This window comes from Falco biarmicus, chromosome 3 (assembly GCF_023638135.1).
Source record: "Falco biarmicus isolate bFalBia1 chromosome 3, bFalBia1.pri, whole genome shotgun sequence".
NCBI classification, from domain to species: domain Eukaryota; kingdom Metazoa; phylum Chordata; class Aves; order Falconiformes; family Falconidae; genus Falco; species Falco biarmicus.
This window is the reverse complement of record NC_079290.1, coordinates 55941729-55963519: the sequence shown is the minus strand read 5'-3', so window position 1 is coordinate 55963519 and position 21791 is coordinate 55941729. Positions and strand designations below refer to the sequence as shown.

The window sequence follows — 21791 nt, the reverse complement described above, 5'->3', positions numbered from 1 at the left end:
ACTTGCATCCAAGCAGGTCCCCTAAAGGGAGAAGAAGTGATTATTCATTAGTAGCAATGCAGCACAAAGGAATAGCTGGAAAACAACTAAATAAATCTGAAAATTCTAATTGGGAGCAATTTGAAAGGCCATGTACTTTCATGCCTGAATGAACCTTTCACTACCATGAAGGGACAAACCACATCCAGACATTATGCATGAGACTTGGCTCACTTAGATGCTCAAAATTGTAAATAACAGCCCCTCAAACACAAGGCGGCAGCAGGAACATACTCAACAAAGACTACCCGATTCATAAGAGTGCACTACAAAGCTTAGAGTTTCCTAACACAGAAATAGTTCTATTAAATAAGTAGAAAAAGCATGCTTTTCTGGAGCCAGAGCAACATTGCAGCTTGAGCTTTATGCAATAGGATGCTTCATTTTGAAGTGAAAAGCAAGATCCTTCTTAAGCATTGTTGGAAAACGCAAAGTGGTAGCTGAACAAAGATACAGGGTATGTTTTTCTTTGCTCCTTCTCCCTAGAGCTCACAGGGTCAGACTAGAAGAGAAGCAGTAATCCCCAGTGCTTTAACACTCTCCTGATGACAAGCACTGGAGCAATCTCACATAGAGCAACAATCTGAACCTGCTCAGGAACAACTGCTTTCAGACTTCTCTGTCTCTTTTTCTCTTAAGTACAAAAATTACCAACATCCAAACCAACAAAAAAAGTATCTCGCTTCAGTCAAAGAAGAACAGTCCCTGGTTTAACCTACTATGTGAGTGGTTGTTCTTCATCAAGCTGTATGTTGCCACATTCACCTTAAACAAAAAAGATACTGTTGACCAGAAATCTGGAAGAATTAAGAAAGAGGGTTTTTTCCAGAAGGGGGGGAAAAAAAAGCAACTGTGGAGAAAAAACAAAAGCAAGCATTTCTATGGTTGTGAAAATTTAACAGCAAGCAATACACAAATTCCTTGTAAAAGCTGGAAAATATGATCTTCTATCAAGATGAGAAACTAGTCTATCCTGCCTCTAAGAGTCCAAATCCTCTTACTAGGATACAAATATTATCACATATGATCAGAACCATGGTCCAACCAATAGCCATGTGATTTTCTGCATGCAACTTGGGAAGAAAAGGCAGGTATATAGACCAGTATTTAGAAGTATCCAGTTTTGGGAAGTCTGGATACAAATCCTTGAGAGAGAAAGCATTTTATCCCTTAGTGCTGGTACTCATCCAATCTGTTTTGTATCCTACCAGGAAAGAGAGAATAAGTGAAAAGAAATCTTAATGCTCTTAAATGCTACTAAAGTATTTAGCTGTGTTATCATACTTTTGAGATACCACCTCTTTACGTGATTAATACCTGTTTACCACTTTTCTTCTCTTCTGCATTCTTCTTGTCATTTTTTTTGTAAGCTTCAAAAGTAGCTGGGTCAACGCTGTACAAACACTCAGTCCACTTCCCGTACAGCGCACAAAGTTTCTTTTTGCTGCCAAAAAAAGACCACGTTTACAAAGGAGCTTAAAGAGATTTAATGCATCATTTCAGACAAAAATATTTAAAAGAGCTTTTGAGAACAACTCTCCAAACTCCATTGCTGGTGCTACACAATCCATAACCTTGCTGTTGCAGGTTCATGCCCTTGACAGGCTATGCAGTTCTACAAGACATTCAGTTCTACAGCTCCCATCAGAAACAGAGGGCAGCCAATTGTTTCCTACTAGGAATGAAGCTGTTACCTTTTGTCCTGAATGTAGCCTTCAACTTTGTGCAGCTCCTTCCCAAAGAGGCCACAGGGCTTGAAGCTTAGTACACATTTCTCACCAGTTCTAAAGGCAGAACAAGAGGGCACCAATTACTTCCAAATGCTTTTCCTTTTCAAACTGGCAGCAAGTGAAAGCACTCACACTCTTGACTTACTTATGGTTAGTTATTTCCACATTTCCATACTGCTCAATCCAAAGTTTGCCCACGATAATGTTATGCACACAGCACGTAGGATTCGTCCACGTGTAGGCTTCATTGTGTCTAAGGGAGTGGAATAAAAATTAAAATACTGTATCTTTGTACTGGATGTCACTCCTGCAACAAGCCATCATCTATAAATCACACCAAGTCTTGAAACGGGCATGGCAGTAAGTCAGGAAACCCAAGAATTTTATTAACCTATTGCTACCAATTTTATCTGTTCCTTAGAACAGCTGCTTCAGTGCAGTCACTGTTGCACTGAATGACACAAGGAAAGCCAACAGCACCCTAAGTGTGCTAGTCTTAGTAGGACTGACATCCAGGCGTCTGCAGAACATACAGACACAAGCCCCAACTACTGCTACCATTAGCATGCAGTATATTAAAAGAAATGATGGTAGTTCCTTTCATCTTCTCACCCCCTCCTCCCCACAAAGTCATCTGCCATCAGACATTAGGATGTGGGTGTTAGACACATCCATTCCTAAGCCACGAGACTTTACTGCACACTAATCGTCATGGATGTGGGCACTTGTGCCTACGCAGTTATTGTTTATCAACTTACTCAAGAAGCTCCAAAGTCATTGTGCCTTTTGGTTCCGCTTCCACACTCTTGCCCCAGAATTTCAGTTTAGGATAAATTGATCCATGAAACACAAAATCATTATGTAAGCCTTCAGCATAGAAAGCACTGATTGGTGGATGATGGCTAACTTGCTCCGAGAGAAGTCTAAATCCAAGATCATCTCTGCAAAATAAAGATTACCAAAAACATGTATCTACATATCAAGTGTAGTGAAGCTGCAGTTCTTTTCCCCAGAGTGAAGCAGATTGGACCCATGCACAGTTGTACTCAGTGCAAGAGTTAAAACTCTAGGACAAAACAAAAAGACAGATCAACTAATACATAGAACATCCTCATTCTAAATAACTGAGGCCATAATGTAAAAAGGTAACAAGAATTACCAAATCTGATCAGACAATATGTTTACTTTTGATAGTGACCTCCTCCTTAAAATGTCACATAAAAATCGGCCAAACCCTCATCTGAGAGAAAAATCTGCTAAGTCCAGCTACATACTATTAGTCTATTAGCCTAACGTTGCCTATTGGTATTCTGGACACTCATATAATGAATATCACAATTCCAACACCTCCCTTATGTACCGTGCATCTTTTCATTCAGAATTCCATTCAGAAATTTTTCAGAAGAAAAGTAATTTTTGTAAAAAAACTTACATTTAAACCTGGCAAACTTCCTTTGACTGCTCTGAGTTGAAAAGTTAAGTAGTTTCCCTTCACTGGAAGGTGCATGGCTGAACACCAAAATGCACTGCAAGCACCTCCAGCAGCTGCTAGGAGAACGGGTGGAATATTACACACCAACGAGCAGTCTGCAAGCCACCTGACAAGTCTAATGAAACATCCATTACACAGAACATCACTCTCCACTTTCCAGTGCATTTTCTGTTCACTACCTGATCAGTTCATAAGTCTCTCCAAGCAATGGGTTGAATGGCTTCCCTGTACGTTCCCACTGCGAGGCTACAGCAGACACAGCAAACGCAGCAACACACTATTCAAAAAAGTAAGAGTACAAAGTTAATCTCCTGAATTTTAGACTTTATCAAGCATCAACAGCAGCCATGGTATTGCAGAATGATTCTTCTGAAATAGCTTAGCAAAGTTCTATTTGCAAGGCAGAGGAATAAACAATTTTCATCAAAAGCCTTTTTTAGGCAAGCCTTAGGAAAAGCAAAACTTTCCCAGATAAGCAAAACTAGGTAACGAATAAGAGAATCTGACATGCAGCGAATTACAGGCGTTTCTCCTATAATAAGACTATCAATGAAGAAAAAAGAGCTAGCACAAATTAGTGCACTCGAAGTACCTGCATTCGCTCGGTTGTGCTGGAAAGTGAGCTGGCTTTGTGGATGAGGTATGTATGCTCCATATACTCTGTAAGTCGCTGTAGAAAGCTCAGTGGCTCGTTGAATATAACCGGCATTGTGATCTTGGACAACTCCTGAAGCACAAATGAAATTTGTGTTAAAAACCAAATGATTAGATACACTGGCCTGCAGTAACCCAAGTGTAATTGGCTTATTACAAAAATAAATGATACTCTTAGGGCTAATGCAATGTGCTTGACCTGGCTCTGCTAATGCTGCAAAGAAAAAACCCTGTATATCCCTTATGAGCTTGATAAGCTTATCTGTGTTGATGTTAAGGCTACTTTTAACACAAAAAGAAAATCAAACTTCAAGCAAACTAACTTCCTATCAACAAATGCATTAAGAAGGTGAGACGAAACAATGGAATGAAGTATTAAGGACCCTTCTAAAGACAAAATTATTTATCACTCTTAAAATAGCTATAGGCCATCTAATTACTTAAACACTATTATCTTTTTTGGAGGCAGGTGGGGGCAGGAGGATGAGAAAGGACAGGGCAACATGGTGGCACAGGAGTAAAAACATAGATTCTGTATTCTGAAGAAAAAAGGTATTTTTTGTAACAGGAATAAAAATGTAAAAGAAGTCCTATAGCTTTGATGCTGTTTATTCTCTTTCCCAGTTTTAAAAAGCATGCTCTCTGAATGCACAACATAGCATGTTCTAAACTGCCTGCAGTAGCAAACTGAAAGCATATATATGACCATTGGCAATGTGCGCAGTAAACAGTACTGTTCTTAACCATAATATCAGCATCTGGCACTAACAACTGGAGCAGACACTTCAGCACAACTCACTCCAAGTTCTGCCGAACCCTCCCTTCAAACTGCAACTTCTGTACAGCAATTTCTGCAAAGCAGAATTAAGACCTTTGTGGATATTTTTCCTGCACACACCTTATGCAAGACAGGTGTTCAATCTACTCTTTGTATCTTAAGGTTACAATGCTTCTCTGCTAAAGCCACTGTGAGAAGCCTCAGATACTTCACAACAACTCAGGAGACTTGGAGCTGCTGAAACATGCACCCCCCGGCATTTCCACATCTCATTGCTTGGTGCTGTTTCTAACTACAGCATGAAGAGGAGGAGAAAACAACAGTGACTAAATATACACTTTCCTTTCTGTAGGCTACTGTTACAGGCTGATAAGAGATTTATCAGCAGTAAGTACTTTCAACCTACTGCAGGATCTAACGGAGAGAAGCAATCTTCTCAATTCACCCTTAGCTGGAAACAGATTAGCTGCCAACCAGCTAACCTCTGATCTGGCCACCATCTGGCCAGTAACACCATGGGGGTGGGGGGGTGGGGGGGGGAGGGGAAGACAGAGATACTAAGGACAAGGGAGAAGAGCAAAATTAAAGTAGCTTTTTATGTTTGGTTTGGTTGGTTTGGTTTTTCACAAAGTAAAAATAAAAAGAAAAATTGCTACCTCGAAGTACTTTAAGGGTTAAAATCGAGAGACATTTTCAGTTCCCCAGGGGTCAGTTTTGAGTCCAGTCTTGTTCAACATATTCATCAGTGACCTGGCTGAAGGGGCAGAGCGCACCCTCAGCAAGGTTGCTGATGATACAAAACTGGGAGGAGTGGCTGATACACCAGCGGCTGCGCTGCCATTCAGCGAGGCCTGGACAGGCTGGAGACGTGGGAGGAGAGGAACCTCATGAAGGTCAACAAAGCCAAGTGTGAGGTCCTGCACCTGGGGAGGAACAGCCCCATGCACCAGTACAGGCTGGGGGTGACCTGCTGGGAGGCAGCTCTGGGAGAAGGACCTGGGAGACCTGGTGGACAGCAAGCTGGCCATGAGCCAGCAGTGTGCCCTGGTGGCCAAGAAGGCCAGTGGGATCCTGAGGTGCAGCGAACCTGGCCAGTAAGTCGAGGGAGGTTGTCCTCCCCCTCTGCTCTGTCCTGCTGAGGCCACACCTGGAGCGCTGTGTCCAGTTCTGGGCTCCCCAGTTCAAGAGAGACAGGGAACTACTGGAGAGGGTCCAGCAGAGGGCTACAAAAGGCTGAGAGAGCTGGGCACGTTTAGCCTGGAAAAGAGAAGGTTGAGAGTCAAGACTCTCTAAGACTGGAACTTCTCAATGTCTGCAAATATCTTAAGGGCGCGTTTCAAGAGGACAGGGCCAGGCTCTTTTCAGTAGTGCCCAGTAACAGGACAAGGAGCAACGGGCACAAACTGCAGCACAGGCAGTTCCACCTGAATATGAGGAAGAACTTCTTTACCTTGAAGGTGACAGAGCAGTGGCACAGGCTGCCCAGAGAGGTTGTGGAGTCTCCTTCTCTGGAGACATTCAAAACCCACCTGGACATGATCCCATGCAACCTGCTCGAGGTGAACCTGCTTTAGTAGGGTGGATTGGACTAGATGATCTCCAGAAATCCACTCCAACCCCAACCATGCTGTAATTCTGTGAATATTGCTCTGACCAAGTCTTACCTTCTCAAGTTGTGAAAGGAAATAAAGCATAAGCAGCAAATTTAAAAAAAAAAAATTATCTCCCCAAAAAGTTTTATTTTGGGCTTCAAGTGAAACAATTACTTCACATCTTTTATCATAGCTTTCTGATTACCTACCATTCCAATGCATTTTCTTAAGATACTCCAGATACTGAAGTCATTTCTGGAAAACATCGGAGATGGCAAGCTTGTTCTGAGGAAAGGAACGAAAGAAAGCAGAAGTAAGAAAAGTTTTCCATCACTAACCATTACTAAGAAACCCAAATAATCTTTCTGGAAAGTGACAGTTTTCAAATTTTTAAATTAATTCCCAAGGGTTTTTTACAGTGCTACTTTGAAGAACTTAAACTGTTTTACCTACACAGAAATCTGAATTTCCCCAAAAACAGAATTAGAGCCATTCCCTTCGTTTTGCATAAGTGCAGTAGAAGAGAATTTCTAAATCAGTTATTGAAACAATATTTTCATAGTGGCTATTTAGTTGTGTCTTTGTAAGAAAAAGTTCTTTCTGAGTAGGTACATAAGTATGTTCACTACATCTGAACAGATTTGTGGGTTTGGGATTTTTTTGCTAGTCACTTGTATACGGACAACAAAAGGCCATGAAATTTATTGCCCGTATTAAAACCAGCCCTCAGCTACAACAGAAAAAGCAGCATTGTTAAAGAAAAGAAAAGAGAGCAGCCTGTTCTACAGGAAGCTGATGTATTCTGAAGCAAGTCTTAAATGTACTTTCAAGACCAACATTTAGGCTGAGTAATGCAGACTGTATTTCTCAGCTTTATGATAAATCAGGTACAGATTTCATTCAGTTTTCTTACTGCTACTGACCAGCTAAACTATTAATCCGATATACCTATAGAAAGGCATAAATACAGCCAAAGCCCTTTGTCTACAACACTAAAATCTGTGTTTGGCTCATGAAGCTATTACCAATGAGAAAAATTCTCAGTAGATAAGAATCACCTACAGCTCAGTCAAACTGCATGAACTGTTTGATTTTTGAAGTTTAGTTAGCTGTCTGAATGATCACGTTGCCCTCCTAACCAAGGAGGTCTCTTCTCTGCTCAAAGCAACTAAAGCAATACCTTTCCAGAGAGTGCAAACAGGCTGTAGCTGCCTCCTCCACACCCCTTTTCTGATAAACAGAAACACGGTCAAGAGAAAAAAAATAACAGAAAATCAGCCTGAGTAGTGGTTAAGTTGTTAGTTTCAGTAGCCCTGCTTGCTGTGTTGCCTCCCATATTTATCTGTTACTGAAACACCTTTACCAGGGCTGATGCTTCAGTTTTCAGAAAGAACAAAACCAAAAAATGCTCATATTTTAAGGAGCACCCATCCAATCAAAAACCTAGCCATATGCCTGAGCTCCTCACAGTACCAAACTGTTTTGTTAGCAAGTAGCTAACAACCTAACACTGAATTGTTTTACTAAGCTCCCATGCAAGGGATGAGTGTGTAGGAGGATTTCTTTTAATTGACAAACATGATATCACTCACTCCCTATTCTGATTTTCCACTGATACAAAAGTATTTCATGAAACAGATCATCTTGAAAAATATGAAGTATAAAATACTTCTGTGGATGCTTTGATACAAATGTCCAGAAGAGGACAGTGTCCACCAAGTATTCAGTCTTACCTTCATTTGTAGTGTTAACTTTTTTCTGTGTGTTCTTTAACAAAAGCAGTTAGCAGAGTGGGAATTTGTGTTTAAGTAAGCCCTTCTGCATATAAAACACACTGATGTGCCTCTAGTTTGCTCAAGTGTATACATTGTTAAAGTTTGCTACAGTATACACATTGCTTTCCTTTCACAACAAAACTTAAATTTCATTAAAGTTAACATGTCCCTCTGTTCAATTTGCTTGCTTACTTGAAAGCTATCATTCAGTTTCATCCATATTTCTTATCTGTATCAGCCACACCTGATATGAGAGCCAGTTCTTTTCCCCACAGAACACACACATACTGAGGAAACAAAGCAGTTTTAAGCCACCGAGAAAGATCCCAGGGACAAGTAAGAACACGTGGAAAAATGACAGGCAGCCAAGACCTGAGGCCTACTAACCTTGACATACTCCCTACGATTAAGGGTAAGGTTTGTGAATGCAAAAATTTCCTTCCAGATGTCAATTTTAGAAACGACTCAGGAAGTTAATTATAGCTTTAAGTGACAAAAACATCTGCTGGAATTTCTGTGCAGTAGAACAGATAAGATGTATTTAAGAGCATTCATTTTAACAAAAACACTTGTCCAAAGCGTTATCTATAGCATATCAACTGTTACAGGAATCTTGTGGGGAAGGAGAGGCATATGGTGTGAAAAAGGCATGTTTAGCTTGTTCTTCATCTGACCGAATAACCTCCTGGCTCGCAAAAAGTTAAACCGAAACACATCTACATTCTGAAAGGCCCCCAGTCAGCGGACCAAAGGGAAAGCTGACTACGAAACCTCAGCAGTAAGAGGTAAACAGCAGCAACAAGTGGCTGTTAAATGTTGACAGGTATTAATAAAACATTTTTGTGCAAGGGTCTTTTGGGGTTTTGGTTGGGTGGTTGGGTTTTTTGGGTTTTGGTTTTCTTTTTGAGGTTTGTTTTTGTGTGTGGGTGGGGTTTTTTTGTTGTTTGGTTTTTTTTGGTTTTGGTTTTGGTTTTTTTTATTTGGCTCAAATGAAACAGTTCCCTCTTAAAAAGAAGTGATTTGAATGCTTCCGGATTACTTAATGGACTATTTTCCTGTCTCTCAAATTCCCTCCCAAAAAGTTTTCAAAAATTAAGTCCACTGTCAAAATACTCTATGAAAAATCAGTAGGATGGAAACTACCTTAATAAAAAAATCAGAATAAGGTAAATGGCACTGGTTCCACCTATATTTATAAGTACATCCCAACACTTTAAATTCCTTGGAAACAGCAGGCTTATTCCTACATCTCCAAAACCACCCTCCCACCCCCACCCCAACCCTCCATTAAAAACTGACCTCCACCTCCCTGTGCAAAACCCTCATCGCTCAAGGGAGGCAGATTAGAGCTCAGGTTTTCTAGATTAAGGTAAGAAATAGTCTTCTTTATACTGACTGCTAAACAGTGTTAGGTATTTTCACATGCAACCCAGATGGAGATGCAGATCCTCGGTTCATCTGAGGAATCACAAGAAAGTATCAAGACTTTAAGCAAAGGACATCGATCTAGGCTATTCTCTAAGTGACTTGTTTCCATGTGGCTAACACAAAAAGAAGTAAACAAAGTTACAGCAAACACAAGGATGTAATCACAGAATTAAGTTCTGTCAAACTATTCTGACCCCCTCATTTTGCACAGCATCAAGAAGTTAAGGTGTCTGCTCCAAAAAGGACGCAGGTGGCATCACAGACGATGCATAGTTGACCACATGCTCTCTAACTAGCCCCAAACCCAAAAGAGGTACTAACTGGAGCCAGCAGCTCCAGGTAGCTAACACGGTTCTGAAGTCACATCAAACAGATCCCATACCAGGCCAAGTATCACTGCCACCAAGAAACTCAGAAATGAGCCTAGAAACACCACACAACTCCCATTCCCTGAGAAGGTTCTCTAGGAGGTAAAGTTTAAATTGGCTGAGCTCTGGGGAAAAACAGTTTGCATCAATATCTTTGTGGACAAATCCTGATGTGTCACCAAGGTGCCAGGTAAAAAAGCTTGAAGTTACAGCTCAATCTAGAACATGCTCTGTAGCCATTTAGTCACATAAATATAACCACACATACTTATCTACATGCAAGTCAGATGTTTCCACTTTTCTTTAGCAGTATATTATTAGCTAGCCAATTTACACATTCATTTTACGCCAATACCCCATACTCTCTTTACCACTAAAGACATGCAACTCAGAGGAACAACTCATGCACAGGTACTTGCTTATTACTTTTCATTCCCCTTTACAAAATCAGCAGATCTTAAATGCTCCTCCAGTCACCGGCTGCCTACAGTTTGGACAGCGTAAGTGCAGCAATATGGAAACCTGCCAATTTTTGGGTTTTTTTGTAGTAAACAGAAGATCAATTTCTGTTAAAACTCTTAAAGACAACGCATGTCAACATGCATCACCATTTTCTTGCGGATCATGAATTGCCTTTCTCCTCATAGTTTCCTAGGCAATGAATGCAATTCAATGTCCACCTTCACCTAGTGCTTCTCCCCCACCCTTGAACTTCCTGCTCTAATTAGGAAAGGCACTTAGCCAAGGCCATAAATACCACCTTGCTAACAGCACAAGAGTGCAGAGCAACACGCTTAGTCAGCTGCTTTATGTTACCTTCCCAAACAACCCCATTACTCCACTCACACCCTCATCTGCACGCCCTCATCTGCCTTATTCTTTGCCTACTATGGGAGGGATACACATGCAAAGGTTGAACCTTGAAACATCAGGTCTCTGGCATTACCACATGCTTCAACAGTCACTGCAATTTAGCTATTTAAGATACCAAGTAATTATGCGTGCCTGTTCTGCTTCTGTAAAATTGAACATTAATTTCCTGTTTTTACAGAAGTGTGGTGCCCCCATCATCATTCTGCATATCCAAAACACTTCCAAAGTAGTCTTTTTGAAACATGCTGAAGTCTGGCTTGATCTGCAGCACAAACTTTATATTGCCCTTTCACTGAAACTCGAGAATAGTGGTGTCTATTACATCTCATTAACTCCAGACCTATTGTCCTTCTTTATCAGCAAGGAAACAAACAAAAATGGATCATTTGACAACACAAAATAAGCACATAAAACATGGATGAGGACTTTTAGAATAGGACTCCCTTTGTTCATATCTGAGTTTCTGATGCCAGGCTAGCAATATTTTTCACTCATTCCTGATACCAACGGAAGGATCAAATGACTGGAAATTAAAGAGGCAATAGGAGGCATAGGTCATTAAAGATACATGAAGGAATTAAAATCCACATAGATTTCAATAAGATCTATTAAAAGCCAAGTGTGTTCATTTTTACATAGCACATTATATTTTATTTTCACTTAATCAGAGTTGATCATCAAAAAACAAGATGCAAAGGAGCATACTAGCCTTGGAAAAATATTCTTTATAAAATCATAGCACAACCAACTACTTGTCAATCATTCCTAACAAAGTTTTGGAAGTTTTCACAGTTAGCTTATCAGAGATTCCTGTGGTCTTTTACTCACCATTAATGCATATTGTAATACCTTAAGAACAGGCAACATCCTACCTGTGTTTTTTGATCCCGTTAGACAGCGACTCCCCACTGCCACAAACCTTTTCTTCAGACATGCTTGAAGTTATTGTATCTTTTGAATCCATGCTGTCCTCCAACGAGTAGGCTGTTGTTTCAAACCCACTTAATGATTTTTCAGATTCTGAATCTGCAAAAGAGCAGGTGCATGTTAATGAATCTACCGCCTGTGCTAGACTTCAGTCACTAACAGATCTTCTTTCTTTGTACAAAACTGAAACCTAAGTAGGCTGCCGTGTTCTGATGACAGCATCCATTTGGTAAGTAACTAGTACTGCCACAGACCACTGCAGCTCTGTATCTAGATATAAAGAGACTGCTTGACAAGCAAGAACACAATACATTAAAAATCACCTAGCAAACAGAGGCAAAATTTGACATTCTTACTAAGCTGAAGCTACTACAACTTGCTTAGGAGAAGTGCCAGTGTCATAAAGACACCAGTACCTCACCTAACTAAACACAGTTACCTCAACATTCAAGTATTGACTCCTTCTTCTATATAATATTTCACTTTGGACTAAATTCTTACGACAGTCACTGCTGTTCAGCAACCTTCACTTCCCACCTTACAAAACAAGTATCAAAGAACAGAAGGAAGTATCACACACAGTGTATTACATTAGCCATAAAAGTCCCAGCAAAGTCAAAATGATGAGCTCTCCAATCAGTAAGATAAACTTTGTACTCTGGAAGGTAGGTTAATAGTGCAATCCACAATCACATCTAGAACTAAAAATAACATTAGTGACACCACTTTATTTCCAACCAGTGTTTTGGTCAGGTAACGCTTAACCAGCTCTGGAGAAGAGTCGGTCTTGCCCCAAATCAGAAAGTAAAAATTTCTTGGCAAAAGGCTGTATTTTTGTTTCATGTTTTTCTTTCATAACTGACAACACTGTGAAAGGATTATCCAATTGCAAGTTCCAGGAAGCAAAGGAACGACTCAAGACAAGTAAAGATGCACCTTCTATCCCATTTGGGAAATCCTTTAGCAGAAACCAGGTACAACATCGAATGGTAAATAGCTTAATGCAAGCCTCACCACTTCTGAAAAAAGTGAACAGAAACTGCAGCAGACACCATTCCAGCTACGTACTATTTCTTTCAGCATATGCTCCTGCTTTTGGCTGCAAATACCCAGAGAAACAATTGCAAGATTAGTCATTCTCTCACATGCTGATTCTAATTCAAAACTAGTAATCAAAACCTGTTGAAGTAGTAGTCCATCCAAAAGAGTATCTCAGTCACAGCTGTCCATTCCCAGGTGCTTTCCTGTTTTCTCTTAAAAAAACCCCAAAACTATGCCAGCAGCTTCTCTACAACATGTAAATTATGTTTGGTGAAAGGCACAGTGATAAGAGGATTTTCTACTACATCCACATTACAAAAGGGTCAAGAATAGGATAAAATCCTGATGAATGGATGGCTGTGCCACCATGTCTCCATCCTCTCTAGAGTGAGATCTAGGAGCATAAAGGAAATCTTTCCTTTCATCAAAAACATCCATCCCTACCCTCATCAAGACAGTACTGAAATTAAGCCAGTTGCTAGGGAATGAAAAAGAACTGCCAGCTGGTGCTGAGGATATGCTAAAAAAGTGGACTGGCACTCCAGAGAATCTTCTCACAAGTTTCCCCATTTGTCAGTCTAGTTCTGTGCCATATTATGATATAACATATCAAAGCATTAGTTTGGTGGTACTATATATAACAAGTAGGATAAGGAGAAGCATTTTTACTTGTGGACAAGTCTGTTACATAAAATACAGATTTCTCCAGAGATCAGGAGCCCAGGTAGTCAGGAAAACACTGTTGTGTATCCAAATATCAGAGAGGCAGAGACACTCTAGCAGTGTAACACGTGGGCCTAAGCATCCTGACCACAGGGCAAGCTATAAATCTCTTCAAGGTGAAGTATTCCACATCTCTATTGAAAGAGCTGCCCAACATGTGGTTATCATGACAAGAAATGCACGAAGCCAACCCAGTAACATAAAGCAAAGCGTCTGCCTCCTGTAAGGTTCCCTTCTTCTGTACCATCCAGCGCTGTCTTGTTTTCAGACAAGAGTCACAACACACAAATTCCGTCAGTCTGAGTTTCTGCAACAGGCCTAGGACTGCACAGGCAGAAAGGGCAGAACAGGTAGGCTGCACCAGAGCTGCTGACCACCCTCTGATACGCTTCTCAGTATAACCAAGGATTTTTTACACACATGATCAGTTCTCCTAAGGCTGACCTTACAGTGCCGAGAGGCGATTCTGCTGGACTGAGCTCAGCACCTGGCAAACCTCTCCAGAGCTGTAGACGGTGACCAGCCAGCCTTCTCCAGGGCACGTGCCTTGCTTAATACAACAAAAGCATGCTATACAATAAAGAACAGTAGAAGAATGAATCCGGGCACTGTTATAAGAATCTGCTCCCTAGAGACATCTCTCTGATCTTCCTGAGAAATTGCTCTCACTGAGAAAGCACGTCTACACCAGCTCCTGCCAACGATCTCAGTCTCCAATCCCTCAACCTCAGTTACCTCCTTTGACCCAACAAGCTTAACAAGCCTTGCGTTTGTTTAGGTGTCAGAGGGAACAAGCCTAGTATTGTATTGTGAGCACAGACCAACAGGCAACTCAGCCTGAGCTCTTTCCCGTGTACTTGCAGCTAACTCTTTTCTGAATTAAGATTTGCATACTCCCCCGTCACTGCAAAAAAAGATTTATATTCACAAGTTGCTACAGAGCAGCTGTCAAACAGATGACTAGAAGAAAATGAGGTGGATTTTTTTTCTATTGAACTTAAGTGGGTGTGGGCTGAGGAGAGGGGAGAAGGAATAAGAATGCCTGTTCAGAAGCCAAACTTTTTAAGTGATCCTGAGACACCACCAGGCTGACTAGGAAGCTCTCCAGCTCATGAAACCTGAAGTGTCAGGGTAACAGTAAAAACACCGGCTACATTTTGCAAGAGTGGAAGAGCAAGGGGAAACAGCGGAAGCAATGACAGAAACTTAACTCAAGGGAAGTTCATCTCCTATTGCAACAACTGGTAAATCTTCAGTTCCAAATAGAAAAGTTTGGCCAATGTATTTGATTAACAAATACACCTGAAAAAAGGTAGTGTTTAACCGCTGGCAAGGTTGGGTTTGAGTTCTGACCAGGTGTTTCCCATCCCTCTCTGAGATACCTGAATTCATGCTTTTAACTATATTCAAAGCAAGAAGCCCACAGGCAGCACAGAGGTTGTGGAGCATTTTTGGTAGCGTTCAAAAAAAGCCCTTGACAAGCTACCCTAAACATGGAAGGAAGGGCAGTAAGTTTCTATGCTTTTTGTACAACTTTTAAAGTGAGCTGGTAACGGGAGACAAACTAGGAAGTGAGCAAAAAGCAAAAGAACTAGTCTACTACTTCTCTTGTACCATTTAGAAGCATTCTTTATAAACAGCACCCGTTAGTGGTACCTAACAGCTCAAGCTTTACTATGACAGGTTAGCTTTAGTACAGTCTAAATATTCCTCTAAACAACTGCTTTTATAGTAAGATTGCATCTATGTAAAACCATCAATACCCCCTTTGATACACAAAAAAGCTGCGTTTGCAGAAAATCCCCACCTCTCAGATAAAACCTGTTAAAAAGAAAAATTAGGACAGTTCTAAGCTCTTCCCAAATTGGGTATGCAATTTGCATACAACCAACAACCAGGGAGCCTTATCTGCGAGTACCTTCACTCTTTAATTCTTGACATGGTTAGCCATTTTTCAGCATTCTGCACATGTATTCTGTTTCCATATGCTTCCTGAGGTCTGTATTCTTAATCAAAGCTAGTAACTTCCCTAGCTCTCTAGGAGATGCCATTGGTCTTAGAATGTTTTGCTACTTGTTTGGTGCTTCTTCTCTTCCCCAATGCTCCCCCGGCCCCCATCACCTGCCTGACACACACCCCCCACCCCCCGATCACCATAAAAGAGTTTGACATGTTAAGCTTTCAATCCTGAAACCAAGAGCTCTCCTGCAATCCATGTGTTATCGAGTTTAATTACACTTTTCCACCACTCCCATGATGAGAGGATCAGCACACCAGGAGACACTGTTGACCAACCTATTGCTATCAGAGTTCAGATTAATAACACCCTTAACTTTACAGTTCTTAACACTGGATACCATGCTTCAGTAACACAAATAACTCCCATTTCCTGAAGGTTCTTCCTTTCATGTCCAGTGTCTACTGCTCTCCCCTTGCAGGGACTTAGGAGTTACCACAACATTTTGAAAGCATTGATAGTCAGTAGCACATCACTTAAAAAGAGGAGAGAGACTTGAGAAAATAGACTACTACTTCAGTAAGCAATCTTACCACGTTACAAACATTTTTTTCACCACAGTTCTGGAAAAGAAAGAGGATATTTCCGTAATTGTATCTACAATTTCTACACACAGGACCACAGAACAGAGACTTATGAGTGACCAGTTTCATCTATGCCAACATTAGCAGGCAGTATAGCTCAGTTGAAGCAGATTTGCAAGCCAAACAGATAGTGCTGATCACTGGACACTTGAACTAGATAAATTCCTGGTGGTGTTCTCTTCAGATTAGCTGTCCAATAGCAACTGGACTGTATCTTCTGATTCAGCTTCATTCAGGAGCCTGGTTGATGCAATCAGATTGCTCTACAAATGTGAATCACGTCATGGTAAATGGGGACAAGTAGCTGCTGCTGTGAACATATCCTTTCTAATACACTTGTTCCAAAACCTGTTTGAAAATTCTTGCATTGCACTGAATTATCAAAGCTAGAAATACTTTTTTGGGGGAGTAAACATGCAGAAGTGTCTAATATGCAGACAACATTCTTTTAAAAAACGAAACAAAAAGTAGCAGTGGCTTCTTCTTTCAACCTGTCAAGTCAAAGCTAACGATTCTTCAGCTCAAAGTGCAAGCCTAGTTATGCAATACTCTCACTTCTAAACTCACTCCTACGTTGGAGATTTAAAAACTCAGAGAACTGTAGCTAGAATAAGACGGTATCCTAATAAAAACACTCTCAAAGCAGTGGCATCTTCCCACTGACAGACACTATAACTTGTCACATCACCCTGTTAAAATACATCGGTGTTTGCTCCATCTCCTATAAAGCCTAGTAAGATAATTCAGGGATATGACTATTTATCCAAAATCAGTATCATTTCACTTAATACTATCAGACTGCAAATCAAGTTTAGCAAAAGCTTTGAAGACAAAGTCCTAGTAGTTTAGATTTCTGGAGATAGAAATTTTTAGCTTCTGACAACTAGGCCTAGTCACTGTGCTTTCTTATAAAAATGTTTATGATCGTATTCCTGTTTCTCAATAGCCCAAGAAACAAGACCCACATTCCCAAATTCTGAGCCAGTGTCAAATATTCCTGACCCCCCTGCTCTCACTGTATCTTGTCATACAGAGATAAGAAGCCTTCTAGCTGAGACTCCATAGACATGGCAGAAAAGCAAGAAAGTATTACCAGGATCCCAGTGATCAGCAAAAAAACCCCACTCCAAATCACACCCACAAAAAACTAATTCCTTTTGTGCTCAAGGTGAAAGTCGTAAAGTGCATCCAGCAGCCAGGAAAATATGTCACATTACCCCTTCTCTAGCTGCACCCCCTCAATCACAAATGGCCATCCTCCAAACACATGCCTTCAGAGAGGACCCTAATCACTGCAAAGCACTGAATGTTAACAACCTACAGAAGACAATCTAACAGATGCCTGATGAAGTTGAGAGCCAGTCAAGAAAGTGAGTCTGTGCTGGAAAATTATTTCAAGTACAATAAAGATGAATTTGTCAAGTAACTTCTAATGGAGAAAGAATTTACATATATGCTTTATATATGTATATATGGAAAAAACTGGACTTGTGCAAAGCATTTGACGCTGTTCTTCATGACATCCTCATCTCTAAACTGGAGACATATGGATCTGATGGATGGACTGCTCAGTAGATAAGGAATTGGCTGGATGGTCGCAATCAAGAGTTGCAGTCAACTGCTCAATGTCTAGGTAGAAACCAGTGATAGGTGGTGTTACTCGGGGGTTGGTATGGGACGGGCACTGTTTAACATCTTTGTTGGCAACGTGAACAGCAGGAATGAGTTCACCTCAGTAAGTTTGACAATGACACCAAGCTGTGTGGTGCAGTTGACACACTGGAAGGAAAGGATGCCATCCAGAGGGACCTTGACAGGCTTAAGAGGTGGGCCCGTGTGAACCTCATGAAGTTCAACAAGGCCAAGTGCACGGTCCTGCACATTGGTTGGGGCCAGCCCAAGCACAAATACAGGCTGAGCAGAGAATGGACTGACAACGGCCCTGAGGAGAAAGACTTGGTGTTGGTGGATGAGAAGCTCAACATGGCCTGGCAATGTGAGCTTGCAGCCCAGAAAGCCAACCGAATCCTGGGCTGCGTCAAAAGAAGCGTGGCCAGCAGGTCAAGGGAGGTGATTCTCCCCCTCTGCTCCACTCTCATGACACCCTGCCTGCAGTGCTGCATCCAGCTCTGGGGCCCCCAACATAAGAAGGACATGGACCTGTTGCAGCAGGTCCAGAGGAGGTCCACAAAGATGATCAGAGGGCTGGAGCACCTCTCCTACAAAGGAAAGATGAGAGAGTTGGGATTGTTTGGCCTGGAGAAGAGGAGGCTCTAGGAGACCTTACAGCAGCCTTCCAGCGCCTAAAGGGGGCCTGCAAGAAAGCTGGAGAGGGACTTTTTACAATGGCACGTAGTGATAGGATATGGGTAATGGCTTTAAGCTGAAAGAGGGCAGATTTAGATTAGATATTATGAAGCAATTCTTGATGGCAAGACACTGGAACGGGTTGTCCAGAGAAGCTGTGGATGCCCCATCCCTGGAAGTGTTCAAGGCCAGGCTGGAAGGGGCTTTGAGCAACCTGGTCTAGGGGGGGTGGAACTTCAAGGTCCCTTCAAAGTATGTGTGTGTGCACGCGCACACACATATACTTAACAAGTTTCACAGTTACACATACCCACTTGATGCAATTTGTTTGCAGCTTCACCTGACAAAACTACCACCTCTCCCACCTAGAGAAGAGGCTTTGGACACTTCCATTCAAGAAGATTTAGAGACTGGTCAGTTATGAGATGTATAAACTAACAGTTCTTTAAAGCTGAGTATTCTCTCATATACACAAAGAAAGCCTGGCTGGAGAGACTACGTTCCAGCAACACCGGATAAACAACTGTTCTCAGCTTTGTTGCAACAAGTGAAAAAGCCTGAGGCCTGCCAGCAGAATTGTTCTTTAGGTTCTGGTTGAATAACCTGTTTCTAGTGCTCCTCAATCTCATCTCGTCCTTGAAGGCTTGATAATTTGCTACTGCACCAAGCAGCAAAGCCTGCTGTTGATCCACTGTGTTCCTGTGCTAGTGCTCTACTCGAGCATAGACTCCACTTTGGTTGTTTTTATTCTTTAAGTTGTACACTGCAGAACACCTACCAAGGATTCTAGGAACACTGCCTTTCTCACCCACCAGAAGCATCAGACAGTTAAGCTTGCATAAAAAGCACCCCCACAGCTGCTCATGAAGTATGCCATCACAACCTAATTGACTGCTACAGTTAGATTATGTTCACCCTCAAGCTTTTCCAGATCCTTCATAGTGGTAGACAGCTGTGTGCTGCGGGATCACCCAGTTAGAGTTATTGTTGAGCTGCACTATGTACAGCCTCTCTATACAGATGCACATTGTAATCATCTTACGCAGTTCAGTTTTCCAAAATCACTATTTTTGTGTTTTGCATGTGATAATATGAAAGATACTAAACTGAAGAGCAGACAGAAAAAGAAAAGATATTTCAGAAATACACAAAGTATTTTGATTCACCCTTTTCTTCCACCTGTGACACTTAAGGTAGACAAAATTGAAACAGAACAAACCTCATTATCCCTCAAAACTAGGGATTTTTATGGATCAGTCTTAACAACAAAAGAAAAAACATACACCACCATGGAGAAAGTGAGTCAGAAGGCTACCAGATACAGTTACATCCACTAAAATAGGAGCCTTAACTTAACTTTTGCTATTTAAAAAAAAGGGCGTAGTCACCTAAGGAATCAGACCTTTCATGACCGCCCCGTGGTTTTATAACTTTTTATTATACTAAGGTAAACTAATCCAATTCTACAGCCGGACTCAGGCAAATTTTTAGAGGCCCACTCATAAAGCACATGAAGCATTCTCCTAAAATTAGTTCCACATTAGAAAGGCTGAGACTTCACTTAAAGTGAGACTGTTCCCACCCCCCCACCCCCACTGCATTCACCACAAACATTCACCACAAACATGACTACACACTCACATTCCAAACATCACTACTTACCTGAAACAGCATCATAGAACTGCTCTTCACTGATGATGCTAAGAGGCGGAGACCCCTTAACCAGAGACTGTTCTAGTTCATGGTGTTCAGTAGCTAGCGTCTCTAATGCTTCTGACAAGATCTTGTTTTTCTCCTGCTCATGCTCCAGTTTCAAATTCCTCACCTATAAGTAGATACATGTATGAATAAAATCTCATGTCTCTGGAGAATGTGTAGCTGGAAGCTGTTCAGAAAATAAACTCAAATAAATAACTGGCAAACAGCTGGAACTGAAAATACATGGATTAATGAAAATATTACAGTATTTTTGTGATGAAAATAAGGTTGTTACTCAGCATTTTCAGCAGTTGAGAAATCTGACAAGCTCTGAGGGTATAAACCCCAATTCCACAAATGAATTCAAGCCAAGTAACTAACTATACCTTAAAACTGAGGGGAAATACTTACAACTCTATTTGGATGACCTTAACTATGGAGTTAGCGATTGGTTTCTACATGTACCAAGCTCCTTGTACTAGTCTGCTCTAATTTGGGCTGAGCAGCATCATCTAAATTGAATTACAGAGCAAATGTGAATGCTAGCTACAAATAACTGCGACTGAACTATGAGCTGAAAACATTTAACCCTGAGGATTACAGAGGGAGGTTAAAAAAGACATTCCTCTACTAACTGATTTAATGTCGATATAAACAGCCCTCTCTCCCCGCTCCCAAAACAGTTTACAGAGGAGGCAGAAGATGACAAAACAAACGAAATTAAAAAAAAAAAGTCGTCCAGCCACCAGATGGTGGACATTTTTTTTAAGCCCACACAGGCAATCAGCTCCAGAGAGGATGATGTTATCCACATTTTGAGTCCAGGACTAGTAATGGGAGAGCAACATGTCCTTCCTATTTCCTCTTCATTTTTTTTTTTGCTCATGCCTTCCCACCTCCTCTTTCTGCCAGGGGAGGGGAGAGGATTGGAGCTGAAGGCTCAGGAAGGGCCTCCGAAGCCTTGCTGGGCTGGGAGAAACGTGCTGCTTTTTCTCCTTCGGTTCCTAAACCACAGCCTCTTCTCCTTCCTCCCTTCCCGTCCCTTTTTAAAAGCACCCCAACCCCTGCCTCATCCTCTACCTTACTCTCAAAGGTCAGTTTACAATGCTGATTCTCCCTCCACTAAGAACACACGAGGACATGACAATCTCTTGGAACAGTTACAGGGACAACTCACACATATACCAACATCACCTTTTTGAATCTGATTTAAGAACCATGGATGTGTCCTATCTGGTTACATTTTACATTACAGCTTTACTTTGGAGGCTTCAGCCCCCTGGGTTATAAGAACCATTCGAAGAGTGGATTTGGAGTTTGGCATAAATGAGGGGGTGCAAATTTAGAGGCTAGGAAGGAAATACTAAAGCAGATTTGCCACTTCCAGAGAAGAGCTGCTATGCTGGCAGTACCATATCGTCTAGAGAAAGATTTGTGAAAGAAGTTTTCACCTCCTCAGTTGTGCCAAACACTGCATCAGTTGGTTTGGTTGCCAGGTTCTAAGAGTAAAGGGGCAATCCAATTAAATGATAATTACCAGAGTATAAAATTGGGTTGCTAATTGAAAGCAATAAAACTAATAAGTCACTTACTGTCTAATAGTTTTACCCTGAACAAAATGAAAGAAGTCTGGACTAGTTACTGTCACTTTCATTTAAAGTTCATTCCAACAATACCAACAAAGCCAATTACTGCAATGTTTCACACACATCAGACACACCACTGCAAAAGATCTGTTATTAAGCAGTTTCTGCAGGGGTTACAT

At 41.2% G+C, this 21791-nt stretch overlaps 1 protein-coding gene across 5 annotated transcripts in view; it reads right to left on the bottom strand.

Moving 5' to 3' along the window:
* The window catches only part of OSBPL1A (oxysterol binding protein like 1A), a 78467-nt gene that overhangs the window by 10331 nt on the left and 46345 nt on the right, over positions 1-21791 (bottom strand). For all 5 annotated transcript variants that reach the window (XM_056333583.1, XM_056333586.1, XM_056333585.1 and 2 more), the window contains 9 exons: positions 19991-20153; positions 11602-11755; positions 6495-6570; positions 3854-3988; positions 3441-3538; positions 2528-2710; positions 1915-2022; positions 1734-1823; positions 1357-1483 (listed from right to left, as the gene is read on the bottom strand). In XM_056333583.1, the coding sequence (XP_056189558.1) occupies positions 1357-1483; positions 1734-1823; positions 1915-2022; positions 2528-2710; positions 3441-3538; positions 3854-3988; positions 6495-6570; positions 11602-11755; positions 19991-20153 (1134 nt within the window). The remainder of the gene's footprint in view (positions 1-1356; positions 1484-1733; positions 1824-1914; positions 2023-2527; positions 2711-3440; positions 3539-3853; positions 3989-6494; positions 6571-11601; positions 11756-19990; positions 20154-21791) is intronic.